The sequence below is a fragment of the Tupaia chinensis genome, unplaced genomic scaffold (assembly GCF_000334495.1).
Source record: "Tupaia chinensis unplaced genomic scaffold, TupChi_1.0 Scaffold000438_1, whole genome shotgun sequence".
Lineage (NCBI taxonomy): Eukaryota > Metazoa > Chordata > Mammalia > Scandentia > Tupaiidae > Tupaia > Tupaia belangeri.
In genome coordinates, this window is record NW_006159943.1 from 1,015,619 (window position 1) to 1,027,951 (window position 12,333).

General features: G+C 54.2%; 1 protein-coding gene across 1 annotated transcript; it reads left to right on the plus strand.

The window, feature by feature from the left end:
* Positions 1–3,435: 3,435 nt before the first annotated feature.
* Positions 3,436–9,298, plus strand: TTC24 (tetratricopeptide repeat domain 24). Its single transcript, XM_027774482.1, has 9 exons — positions 3,436–4,144; positions 4,257–4,460; positions 5,214–5,342; positions 5,510–5,622; positions 5,945–6,043; positions 7,780–7,859; positions 8,040–8,143; positions 8,638–8,740; positions 9,133–9,298. The coding sequence occupies exons 1-9, from the start codon at positions 3,436–3,438 to the stop codon at positions 9,209–9,211; spliced, it is 1,620 nt and encodes a 539-aa protein (XP_027630283.1). The 3' UTR covers positions 9,212–9,298.
* The last annotated feature ends 3,035 nt before the right edge of the window (positions 9,299–12,333 follow it).

Here is a 12,333-nt window from a genome sequence, read left to right on the forward strand (position 1 = left end):
GAGCTACAGAGCTAGCCCTCACAGAGATTTTTACTCTATTTTATTACTATTATTTTTTAATTTGCGCATGTGCTTACCAGAGAAAGAGAAAGTGAGAAGGCAAGCTGCCAGGTCTGGGACTTGAACCTTGGTTGGCCATGTGGGAGTCCAGTGTCTTAACCACCACACCACCTGCTGGCCACCATAGGGATTTTATTGTGGTAACACATAGGTAAAAGTTACCATTCCAGGCATTTCCGGTGTGCAGTCAGTGGCATTGGGTGCTCTCTCGCTTTGTGCTAGCATCTCCATTCATCCCCAAAGCTTGTCCACCCCACCCCATAAACATTCGCCAAGACTCTGCCATGGCCAGGCCCTTCAGGCTGTTCCAATTCTAGGCGGGAGTTAGGAAAGAACGTGAGCAGCTTTAGCCCAGGGTGACAAACGTCACAAGAGGCATAGGCATAGCTGCTGTAGGACCAGCTGGTTGAGGAGAAGGGGCCTTTCTACAGGAAGCTAGCACTTGACCTAAGTCCTTTTTTTTTTTTTTTTTTTTTTAAAGTTTTTGCCATAGAGCACATGCATTCACCAGAGAGACAGAGAGAGAAAGTGAGAAATCACCCCCCAGGGAGGATGGCCATGCCACAATCCCTTCTCCTCCATCTTCTCCTGGGATTTCGGACACTCGCACCCAACATGAGTTTCAAGCCTCTGGGTCTGAGACTCGAACCACAGTCAGCCATGTGGGAGTCCAGCACCTTCACCACTATGCCACCTGCTGACCTCTGACCTAAGTCCTAAAGGAAGTTAGGAATTATGAGCCAGTCTCATGGCCTAGTGGTCAAGGGAGCTGGATCTCACATGGCCGACAGCGCTTTTCAAATCCCAGCCCTGACAGCTTAAAAAACACATGGAGAGGGACTAGGAGGTGGTGTGGTGGTTAAGGCACTGGACTCCTATGTTGTCAACCACGGTTCAAGTCCCGAACCCAGTGACTGGAAACTCACACCGGGCACTTGTGAACGGAGAATGGAGAAGGGACTATGGCATGGCTATCCCCCCAGAGGGTGGTTTTTCACTTTCTGTTTGTCTCTCCAGTAAGTGCACGCTCCCTATAGCAAAAATCTCTGCAAAACAAAACACACGGAGAGGGACTGGCAGGTAGCATGGTGGTTAAGGCGCTGGACTTTCCCATGACTGGCCACAGTTTGAATCCTGGGTCTAGGAGCTTGAAAATCATGCCGGGAGTGTTGCGTGCATGCCCCAAATCCAAACAGAACAGAGGAGAAGGGACTGTGGCATGGCCAGCCCCTGGGGGAGGGGTAAATCTCTCACTTTCCCTCTCTCTTTCTCTGATGAACACACTATGACAGGACCTAAAAAAAAGAAAAAAGAAAGAAAGAAGACAAACACACGGAGCCTGTGTAAACGCATGTTCCAAATCCCAACAGAATGGGGAAGAGAAGGGACTGCAATCCCACTGGGGGTGTGTTTTCTCTCTCTCTCTCTGTCTCTGTCTCTCCCTCTCTCTCCTGTCTCTCCGGCAAATGCATGTGCCCTCCAACAGAAGACAAACACACAACACTAGTTAGTCAAGGGGATCAGGGCGGCACAGGGGTCAAATGCAAGGCTCTGTGAGGCTGACCCTGGGGGAGGGTCCAGGTTCACATCCAGAAGAGACCCCCTGGGTACACCAGGCACCCACGCCTATGACCTAGGGCTGGATTACAGTGTCAAGACCCTCCCGGAAGGGAACCAGCAGTTAGCGTAATGGCTATGTCGCTGGATTCCCATACAGTCAACCACGGTTCGCATCCCCCCCCCAGGGAGGATGGCCATGCCACAATCCCTTCTCCTCCATCTTCTCCTGGGATTTCGGACACTCGCACCCAACATGAGTTTCAAGCCTCTGGGTCTGAGACTCGAACCACAGTCAGCCATGTGGGAGTCCAGCACCTTCACCACTATGCCACCTGCTGACCTCTGACCTAAGTCCTAAAGGAAGTTAGGAATTATGAGCCAGTCTCATGGCCTAGTGGTCAAGGGAGCTGGATCTCACATGGCCGACAGCGCTTTTCAAATCCCAGCCCTGACAGCTTAAAAAACACATGGAGAGGGACTAGGAGGTGGTGTGGTGGTTAAGGCACTGGACTCCTATGTTGTCAACCACGGTTCAAGTCCCGAACCCAGTGACTGGAAACTCACACCGGGCACTTGTGAACGGAGAATGGAGAAGGGACTATGGCATGGCTATCCCCCCAGAGGGTGGTTTTTCACTTTCTGTTTGTCTCTCCAGTAAGTGCACGCTCCCTATAGCAAAAATCTCTGCAAAACAAAACACACGGAGAGGGACTGGCAGGTAGCATGGTGGTTAAGGCGCTGGACTTTCCCATGACTGGCCACAGTTTGAATCCTGGGTCTAGGAGCTTGAAAATCATGCCGGGAGTGTTGCGTGCATGCCCCAAATCCAAACAGAACAGAGGAGAAGGGACTGTGGCATGGCCAGCCCCTGGGGGAGGGGTAAATCTCTCACTTTCCCTCTCTCTTTCTCTGATGAACACACTATGACAGGACCTAAAAAAAAGAAAAAAGAAAGAAAGAAGACAAACACACGGAGCCTGTGTAAACGCATGTTCCAAATCCCAACAGAATGGGGAAGAGAAGGGACTGCAATCCCACTGGGGGTGTGTTTTCTCTCTCTCTCTCTGTCTCTGTCTCTCCCTCTCTCTCCTGTCTCTCCGGCAAATGCATGTGCCCTCCAACAGAAGACAAACACACAACACTAGTTAGTCAAGGGGATCAGGGCGGCACAGGGGTCAAATGCAAGGCTCTGTGAGGCTGACCCTGGGGGAGGGTCCAGGTTCACATCCAGAAGAGACCCCCTGGGTACACCAGGCACCCACGCCTATGACCTAGGGCTGGATTACAGTGTCAAGACCCTCCCGGAAGGGAACCAGCAGTTAGCGTAATGGCTATGTCGCTGGATTCCCATACAGTCAACCACGGTTCGCATCCCGGACCCGGTGGCTTAAAACTCACTCCGGGCGCGTGTGCGTGCGTGCCCAAGATCCCGAGAGGAGAATGGAGGAGAAGGGATTGCGGCGTGACCATCCCCTCTGGGGGGTGATTTCTTGCTTTCTGTCTCTATGTCTCTCTCTGTCTGGCGAGTGCACACGCCCTATAGCGAAAAAACCTCTCAAAAAAAAAAAAAAAGAAGACCCTCCCAGAGGTGCCATCTCTCTATCTCATTCACTTGTGGAGAAAATAAATGAATAAACTTGGAAGAGGCAGAAATTCGAGCATTAGAGTGAGAGTCGATCTGGTGCCCAATGGGACAGATGAAGTCAGAAGTCAGACGCCCGCAGAACTCTGAGTGTCACTCCAGGGCAGGGAGAGAGTTGAATTACCCTCGAGGGGCCGAGACATACTGACCCTCTGCTCCCCACTAACAGCCCTATGTCTTCGCCCAAGCCTGACGACATCCCCTGGGAGCCTGAACCTGCACCCCTGAGCCCGAAGAAGAAAAAGAAGAAAAGAAAGCAGCTGGAGCAAGAGGCAGGCATCCACGCCCTCACCAAGGCCGGCCTCAGGGCCCTGCGGGCTGGCCGGAGCCATGAGGCCTTAGCCAGCTTCCAGAGGGCCTTCCTCCTGGCCTCTGAGGCACCACCAACGGGGGACACCCCTGTACTCCGAGCCTGTGCCTTCAACCTAGGGGCTGCCTACGTGGAGACAGGGGACCCAGCCAGAGGCCTGGAACTGCTCCTGCGAGCCCAACCAGAGGAGAGGGCGCAGGGCGGGTATCACGGTGACCAGTGTTTCAATGTGGCTTTGGCCTACCAGGCCCTGGGTGACCTGCCACAAGCGTTGGCCTGGTACCACAGGGCCCTGGGCCACTACCAACCACAGGGTGACCAAGGAGAAGCCCAGGCAAAAATGGGAGCCTGCTACCAGGCTCTGGGCCAGCTTGAGCTAGCCGCTCGCTGCCTGCAGGAAGCAAGCCAGGCCTATGCCCGAGCGAGACAGCCGCAGGCCGCAGCCCTGGCCCTGGGCGCCGCGGCAGGGTGTATGCTGCAGAGCGGGCGGCATGGAGTGGGAGAGGTGGTGCAGGTGCTGGAGCAGAGCCGGAGGCTGGCCGAGAGGAGCACCAGGCGGGGACTGCTGCTGGGTGAGGCCTTGGGCAGAGGTGTGGAACCTGGGAGCTGGGAAAGGGGCTGGGGAGCCTGCAGGGGTGGGACGGGGCTGACCTGCTCACCACCGGCCCTGGCTGTGCCCTCCAGGGCAGCTCTACAATGACCTGGGCCTGGGCTACTCCCAGCTCCAGCTGTTCCCACTGGCCGTGGAGATCTTCCTGCAGGCCCTGCCCCTGTGCCGGGAGCCGGGAGAGCAGGCCACTGTGCTGAGAAACCTCGGGATGGCCCACAATGCCCTCGGCAACTATCGGGAAGCCCAGGAGATCCACCGGAAGGCTGCCGACCTCCATGGTGGGTGCCGGCGGCCGGGGAACGGAACTGCAACCGGGGACTAAGGGTTCCAGCCGAGGCCCCGAGGCTTAAGGGCAGATGGGCCTTTGGGACCATTATGCGGCCCGGGAGTCCAGAGGATGGCATAGGATGACCAGCCGGGAGAGAGAGTTGGGGCAGGCAGCAGTGGCAGGAGGAGGGGCGCGGGACAAGGGAGGGAGGGTACCTGCAGCAGATCCCAGACCCTCTGTTTCAGGAGGGTCTTAGCTTTCTGAGCCTCAATTTCCACATGTATAAAAATGGGCTATTAATCCCTATCTTGAGGCCAGCAGGCAGCATGAAGGTTAAAGTGCTGGATCCTACATGGCCAACTCCATGGTTCAAGCCCTGGGTCCAGGCTTAAAAAACATGCCAGGCGTGTGTGCGTGCATGCCCAGAATCCTGAGAGGAGAATGGAGGAGAAGGGATTGTGGCATGGCCATCCCCCTCTTTCTATCACTCTCCGGCAAGTGCACCAGTCCTGTGGCAGAAACCTAAAAAACAAAACAATAAATCCCCACCTTGCAGGCTCGAACCAGCCAGGAACAGGCATTTAGGCCAAAACTTAGGACAAGGGGAGGCAAGGTGCAGAATTCAGGCCTTTGCGGTCCGACTGCGGGTGCACTGCGCTGGGCACTAGGACTCCCAGGAGGCCCCTGTTGGTTGCCGGGGGGCGGGGTCCTGATACCCAGCAGCCACAGTGCCCTCTTAGGGTGGGGTGTGCTCTGTTGCCAGGCTCCGTGGGGCAGCGCTGGGAGCAGGGCCGGAGCTTTGGCAGCCTGGCATTTGCACTGAGCCAGCTGGGGGACCACAGGGCTGCCAGAGACAACTACCTGCACGCCCTGCAAGCTGCCCGGGACTCCGGTACGGGAGGTGGGGGACAGTGTCACTTGGGGTCAGGGAGTTGGGGGACAAAGCCTAAGGATCCTTGGGGCTGGCAGGGAGACATGGCAGGACCTGGGGGTGGGGGTACTCTTGGGGTGTGTCTGTGGGGTGGGAGCCACAGAAGACCTGTCAGGCTTTCTTAACAGGGGACGTGAAGGGGCAGTGGCAGGCCTGTGAGGGCCTGGGGGCCGCTGCGGCCACGCTGGGGCAGTATGACCAGGCCTTGACCCACTACGAGGAAGCACTGGCCCTCTGTCAGGTGAGCCTTGCGCCTGCTCTCTGTCCTCCCAGAAGCCTTGGCCGTCTGACACTCCTGCCTTCACTCCGTATCTCCTTCCCACCGTGTATTCACTCATCAAACGCGCTCTGTGGGCGAGGTCCTGAGGTCCTGTTGTGAGGAAGGGTCAGTTTCGGTCCACAGTTCTGGGCAGGTGGCGGCAGGACCCGGGAAAAGCATGAGAAGGGGATAGAACAGAAGGGAGAGAACGTCCCGCTTCCCTTCCGCCGTCCTGTTTCTTTCCCAGGGGGCAGGGGCCCACAGGGCACACACTCCCCTCCCCGTACCCCTATCCACCACCCAGAAGGAGCCAGAGGCGGTGCGTACACGGCTCGTGGCCAAGCTGGCAGATGCCATGAGGACCCACGTGGTGCAGGTGGGGCTGGTCCAGACTCGCACCCAGGTGAGGTGACATCTGAGCCTGGGAGTGGGCGGGGGAGAGGCGAGGCAGAGCAGGGGTGGGTAAGCAGAGCCAGCGTTCTCAGGGGTGCCGCTTCGCTGCTCTTCTGCGCTCATCTACCCCCGGGGCCTGAGACTGGGCTACATACCTCTTCCCGGGGAGGGAAATGGGGGTGCAGCTCGTCTCTGGCTTTGGCTGAGGGGTAGCTAGCCCACCCCAACGAGGCCAAGGCATGCAGTCCATGCAGTCAGGGATCCTAAGCCGCTGGCGACAGGCGGCGGAAACCGCTTAGTTCTTGGTTGCAGTTTCCTCAGTGGCCACGGGGTGGAGATGGTGGTCCGAGGAAGTCCCTCTCTGCTGCTCCAGGTGGGATTCCACCGCTAGGTCGGCTCTGCCTCACTCTCTCCACCTCTAGGCCTCTCTCTGCAGTTTGTGGTCTCTCCAACTGCTGCCTCCCTCACACTCTGAGATACCCTCTGGAAACCTCCTCCCACTCCAGGAATTGAAATTATACTTCTTTTAAACAGAGTTTTTTTTAATACAGCTTGTGAGCTCACCAGAGAGAGACAGAGCATGTGAGAAATCACCTCCCAGGGAGGATAGACACGCTGCAATCCCTTCTCCTCTATTCTACTCTTGGGATTTTAGGCACACACACTCGCATCTGGTGTGATTTTTCTTTTTTTAAATTATTTTTCAGAGTTTTGTCATAGGTTGCATGCACTCACTGGAGAGGAGAGGGAGGGAGACAATGAGAGGAAAAGTGAGAAATGACCCCTGGGGGGGCAGCAAGTGTCATGGTGGTTAAGGGCGTTGGACTCTCACATGCCAACCATAGTTCAAGTCCCAGACCTGGCGGCTTGCTTTTTCACTAGCTCATAAACTTACATATATTTTCAAGGATAATGCTATAAAACCTTATACAATGGTGAAAGAAGCACAAGGAAAAGTCTTATTAGTTTTTTTTTTTTTTTGAGAGGTTTTCACTATAGCGCAGGTGCGCTCACCAGACAGACAGAGAGAGACATAGAGACAGAAAGCGAGAAATCACCCCCCAGAGGGGATGGTCACACCGCAATCCCTTCTCCTCCATTCTCCTCTCGGGATCTTGGGCACGCACGCTCACGCGCCAGGTGTGAGTTTTAAGCTGCCAGGTCCCAGACTCATACCACGGGAGTTCACAACATAACTATTATGCCATCTGCTGGTCCCCTGCATAATATGTTTTAAATAGGTTTTGTGTCTTATCACTTTTTAAAAAACAATTATTTATTTAATTTAATTTATTATTATTTTTTTAAAATTTGACCAGAGAGACACACAGAGAGAGAGAGAATGTGAGAAAGCAAGCCACCAGGTCCAGGACTTGAACCTTGGTCACCCATGCGGGAGTGTCCAGTGCCTTAACCACCACACCATCTGCTGGTCCCTTATTATTATTTTTTAATTTGTTGGAGAGAGACTGAAAGAGAGGGAAAGCCGCCAGGTCAGGACTCAAACTGTGCTTGCCTATGTGGGAATCCAACGCCTTAAGTACCACACCACCTCCGGGAGTGGAGATCTTAAGAGAACAAAGGGCGTCCTCTTTAATTTTATTTTCATGCCCAGGTTGTCTCTCACTAAGTCTCTATCTCTCTGGGGTCTCTATGTCTCCATTCAGGTACCTAGAGGGAGCATACACTCTGAACACGCATGATGCGTTTTTCTCAGACCGGTTCCCTTTTCCCCTCCACTGCCAGATAGCAGTTCCGGGAAGGCCTCGGGCTCGGTGTGCAACGGGGGCCAGGGTGGGTAGTGCCTCTGCGGAGGCCCAGCACAGGTGAGTGAGGGGGCGGGGCTTCAATGGGCGTGGTCTCTGGAAGGCGCTGGGCGGGGTCTCCGCGGAGTGGGGCCTCATCTTTGCCTCCTTGGTGGAGGGGTCACATGGTGGAGGGGTCAGGCTGCAGTGCCGCTGTGCGCTGTGTGGGCCAGGCCGTGGCCAGGTTCCCTGCCCCTGCAGGTCCTCCCGGAGGTGGGAGGAGAGAGAGTTTGAGGAAGGCCAGGAGGAGGAAGAAGAGGAATCAGCGAATGTTCTGGTCATGTCTGGGCCTCAGAGACTGGAGGGTGAGTCAATTCTCTCAAGGACCCAGTCACTGAAGGCCTGGGCCATCCAGTCCTACTCCACCATTTCCAGAATCACCTCTTCCTGCACCCTGCACCTCTCTGCCTTCTAGAACCTTGCATCTCAGGGTGCCCAGGTGTGTTAAGAGCTGCCAGGTGCCACTCTGGACACTTTTCTTACCCGGCTCACTGTTTGGTGGCCTGCCTCCCCCAAACCTCCGGCTCCAGCTCGAGTGGAGTCCCTGCTCCCTGCTGAGCTGACTTGAACTTTGGGCGCTTTGTTTTCAGTGTGTTCCCTTCCAGGCACAGGGACATTCCTGTTAGCTGGCTTCTAGTGGCAGTGTTCGCCAGGCACCTGCCCTGCAGGAGGCCGGTCCTGTGTGCGGTGGCCAACACTCCCCCCGCCCACACCCTGGTCCTGTTCTTGTCCCAGAGCTCTCTCCCACCATGATGGCTCTTGGTGCGGAGAGGCCTGTGATGAATGTGTGTGCCTGCCCTTCCAGCTCCAGGACTCAGGGCCCATCTTCCAGCTGGAGGCCCAGGCCCCCGAAGAGTGGAGCACTCTGGCATCCTGGTACCCAATGGCCCACAAGCCAATAGGTGGGTCCCTGAGAGAGGGGAGGAGGCCCGGAGAATGGAGCAAGGAAGCTGATGAGTCTAACACAGAACACGATCACTGTTCGACCTGGGAAATGGGCTCGGGCGCTTGGGAGACAGCCCCTGCGCATCTTTCTTTCTGTTCTTTAGCAATCTGAACAGTCCTCACCCTGCTCCGGAGGCCCGAGGCTTCCCCTGCCGCCTCCACGGCCTGACTGTAGGCCTCAGACAAAGGGAGAGCCCTGCGAGAGGCAGGGAGGTGAAGCCTCAGCCTGCTCCCTCCTGCCCTGGAGACCACCAGCAGAGGTAAGAACCAAGTAGACCGAGGCCAGGCGGGCTGCCCCCTGTGCTTCCCCCAGTCACCCCACTGGCAAACCCTTCCCTGCCTCCTCTAGGACATCCAAGTGGCCCAGGGAGACCCTCCATAGGGAGCCCCAGAGGCCCACTGAGTCTGGCTTCTGCATGATCACGTGACCTGCACCCTCCTGGCCTCCTGTCTGCAGTACCTCCCAACGCACATACTTTAGGGGTCTGTGGGGACCAAGCCCCTTCCCGGTTGTCCAGCCCTGGATCTCGAGATGGAACGCACGTGGCCAGACAGTGGGCTCCTGAGGCCGGCCAGCCAAGACCTCTGCAGTCTCAGCACCAAGGCCTGCTTGTCTCTCCCTGGGATTTTTGACTCAATCAGCAAAAGAAAAATGAATTAAAATAAGTAAAATTAATTATTAAAAAATAACAGTAATGGAGTCAGCAGGTGGTATGGTGGTTAAGGTGCTGGCCACTCCCACATGGCCAATCACTGTCTGAGACCTGGACCTGGTGGCTTACTTTCTCACTTTCCCTCTCTCTCTCTATGTCTCTCTCTGGTCAAATTAAAATAAATGAATGAATAAATAAATACAATTATTTTTTAAACGTGGATGGTGAATTTCCCTTTTCTTTTTTTTTTTTTTTGAGAGTTTTTTTGTTGTTGTTTTGTTTTTGGTTTTGCTATAGGGCACGTGCGCTCGCCAGCAAGACAGAGAGAGACAGGAGAGGCAGAAGGCAAGAAAGCCCCCCCCAGTGGGGATGGCCACACTGCAATCCCTTCTCCTCCATTCTCCTCTCAGGATCTTGGGCATGCATGCACACACTCCCGGTGTGAGTTTAAGCTGCTGGGTCCGGGACTCGAACCATGGTCGGCTACGTGGGAGCCCAGCGACATAGCCATTAGCATAGCTAACTGCTGGTCCCGAATTTCCCTTTTCTTTCTGGATCCAAACCTCATGATTGCTAAAGCCCTTGCCACTTCTAAAAACTATGAATTCTTAAGGAATTGTTTATTTGAGGCTGGCAGCTGGCATGGTGGTTGAGGTGTTGAACTCCCACATGGCTGACTGCAGTTTGAGTCCTGGACCTGGTAGCTTGCTTTCTCATTTTCCCTCTTCACTCTCTCTCTAATCAAATTTTAAAAAATAATAATGAATAAAATTAAATATATATTTTTAAAAAGTTTAACTGTATTCACTATCATTTTCTTTAATTTGACTAGAGAGAGACAGAGAGAAAGAGAAAGTGAGGAAGCCAGCCATAAGGTTCCTGACTCCAGCTGCAGTCAGCCTTGTGGGAGTCTAGTGCCCAAACCACCACGCCACTTGCTGGCCCCAAAACTGTGAAGTCACTGACTCTCCTCAGGCCCCCATGTTCTCATCTGGGAAATGGAGAGACATAATACTACATTTAAATATATATATATATATTTATCTGTTTATTTGTTGTGATTTTTCAAGCCATTGGATCTGGGACTCATACCATGGTCGGCCATATGGGAATCCAGTGCCTTACCCACCACGCCACCAGCTGGCCTTTAATACACATCTTAACCAAGCCATGCGCTCCACCTCCTCACCGTGCGGCCCATGTCAGCTGCAGGCTCGTCTGGCTTGTGGGGCCACTGCAGCAGTACGGCAGCTGCGGAGATCCCACGGTCCCTTCCCTGAGCCTTCCTGCGGCCGCGTGTTCCCAGGGCTCCCAAGTGTTTCCTCCATTCATCCGCATGACGGGTTTATGAGGGGCTGCTATCATCCCCTTTCGTAGATGAGAAAAGAAGGCGCAAAGGGAAGAAATCTGAACTCCCAGGTCGCCCAGTGAGGACGTGGCGAAATCAGAAATCTGGATTCCCGCCCAGGCAGTGAACACCTGGAAGGCTGTGCCGGTCCACTCCGCTGCCGCTGCCGAAGGCTTTGCTTTCCGAGCGTAAGCTGGGATTCCATCCCGGTGTGTTTCTGCCGGCTGTGTGCTAGTGTCGTTTGTCATTGGACTCAATATTATATAAATTGATGATCTAAGAGTGTGAAAACAAGCACCGTTTCTATAAAAACTAACTTGGATCCTGAAGACTTCAAGTGAGTCATTTTAAAAGCTGCTACTGGGGACGAGCAGAGAGCATAATGGTTATGTTGCTGAACTCCCACGGAGTCGCCTGAAGTTCAAGTCCTGGACCTTAAACTCATGCTAGGCACGTGTGCGGGCATGCCCAAAGTCCCAAGAGAAGGATGGAAGAGAAGGGATTGTGGTGTGGCCATCCCCCCGGGAGGTGATTTCTCGCTTTCTGTCTATCTCTGTCTCTCCAGCAAGTGCACATGCGCTATAAAACAATCTCTCTAAATAAATAAATAAAAGCTGTGGTGGTGCAGTGGCAATGTAACTGGACACACATTCCAAAGGTCCTGGGTTCGAGGGCCAAGTCAACAGCGCATGTGTGCCTGAGCTCTGGGCCAGCTAAGCCTTTGGGGGCACACAGTGGCATGGAGAGCCTGCTGACGTGTACGTCTGTCTCTTTTGCTCTTTGTCTCGCTCATGGAAGAAATAAATGAATGAACTTTTAAAAAATAATTGTTTTATTATTTAATTTCACTTATTTTTGGGGGGGCCTTAGGGAGAGGTTTTTGCTATAGGGTGCGTGCGTTCGCCAGACAGACAGAGAGAGACAGAGAGATAGAAAGCGAGAAATCACACCCCCCCAGGGGGGATGGCCGCGCTGCAATCCCTTCTCCTCCATTCTCCTCTCGGGATCTTGGGCACGCACATGCGCCTGGCGTGAGTTTTAAGCCACCAGGTCAGGGACGCGAACCGTGGTCGACTACGTGGGAGTCCAGTGACATAGCCATTACGCTAACTGCTGGTCCCATTATTATTTTTTAATCTGACCAGAGAGAGAAAGTGAGAAAGCAAGCCACTAGGTCCAGGACTCGAACCATGGTCGATCATGTGGGACAGCACCTTAATCACCAAGCCACCTGCCTTCCCCTGAATAAACTCACCCCCCACCCCTACTCCTAGAGATTTTGGCATAGGGAGAGTGTGCCCACCAGAAAAACATCCCCCAGGGGGTGGCCACACCCAATCCCTTCTCCTCCATTCTCTCAAGATTTGGGGCACACACATGACCAGTGTGAGTTTCAAGCCACCAGGTCCAGGGTTGAAACCACAGTCACATGGGAATCCAGTGCCTTAACCACCACTCCGCCTGCTGGCCCCTGAGTAATTTTTCTTTCTTTCTTTCTCTTTCTTTCTTTCTCTTTCTTTCTTTCTTTCTTTTGCCTTAGAGCTTGTGT

What these genes read in the sequence shown, in the direction of transcription:
- TTC24 (XM_027774482.1), top strand. Translation starts at nt 3,436, where the DNA reads ATGTCTTCGCCCAAGCCTGACGACATCCCCTGGGAGCCTGAACCTGCA. An exon ending in CAGGCGGGGACTGCTGCTGG is followed by an intron (nt 4,145 to 4,256) that starts GTGAGGCCTTGG and finishes TGTGCCCTCCAG; the next exon opens with GGCAGCTCTACAATGACCTG. An exon ending in AATGGCCCACAAGCCAATAG is followed by an intron (nt 8,741 to 9,132) that starts GTGGGTCCCTGA and finishes TGCCTCCTCTAG; the next exon opens with GACATCCAAGTGGCCCAGGG.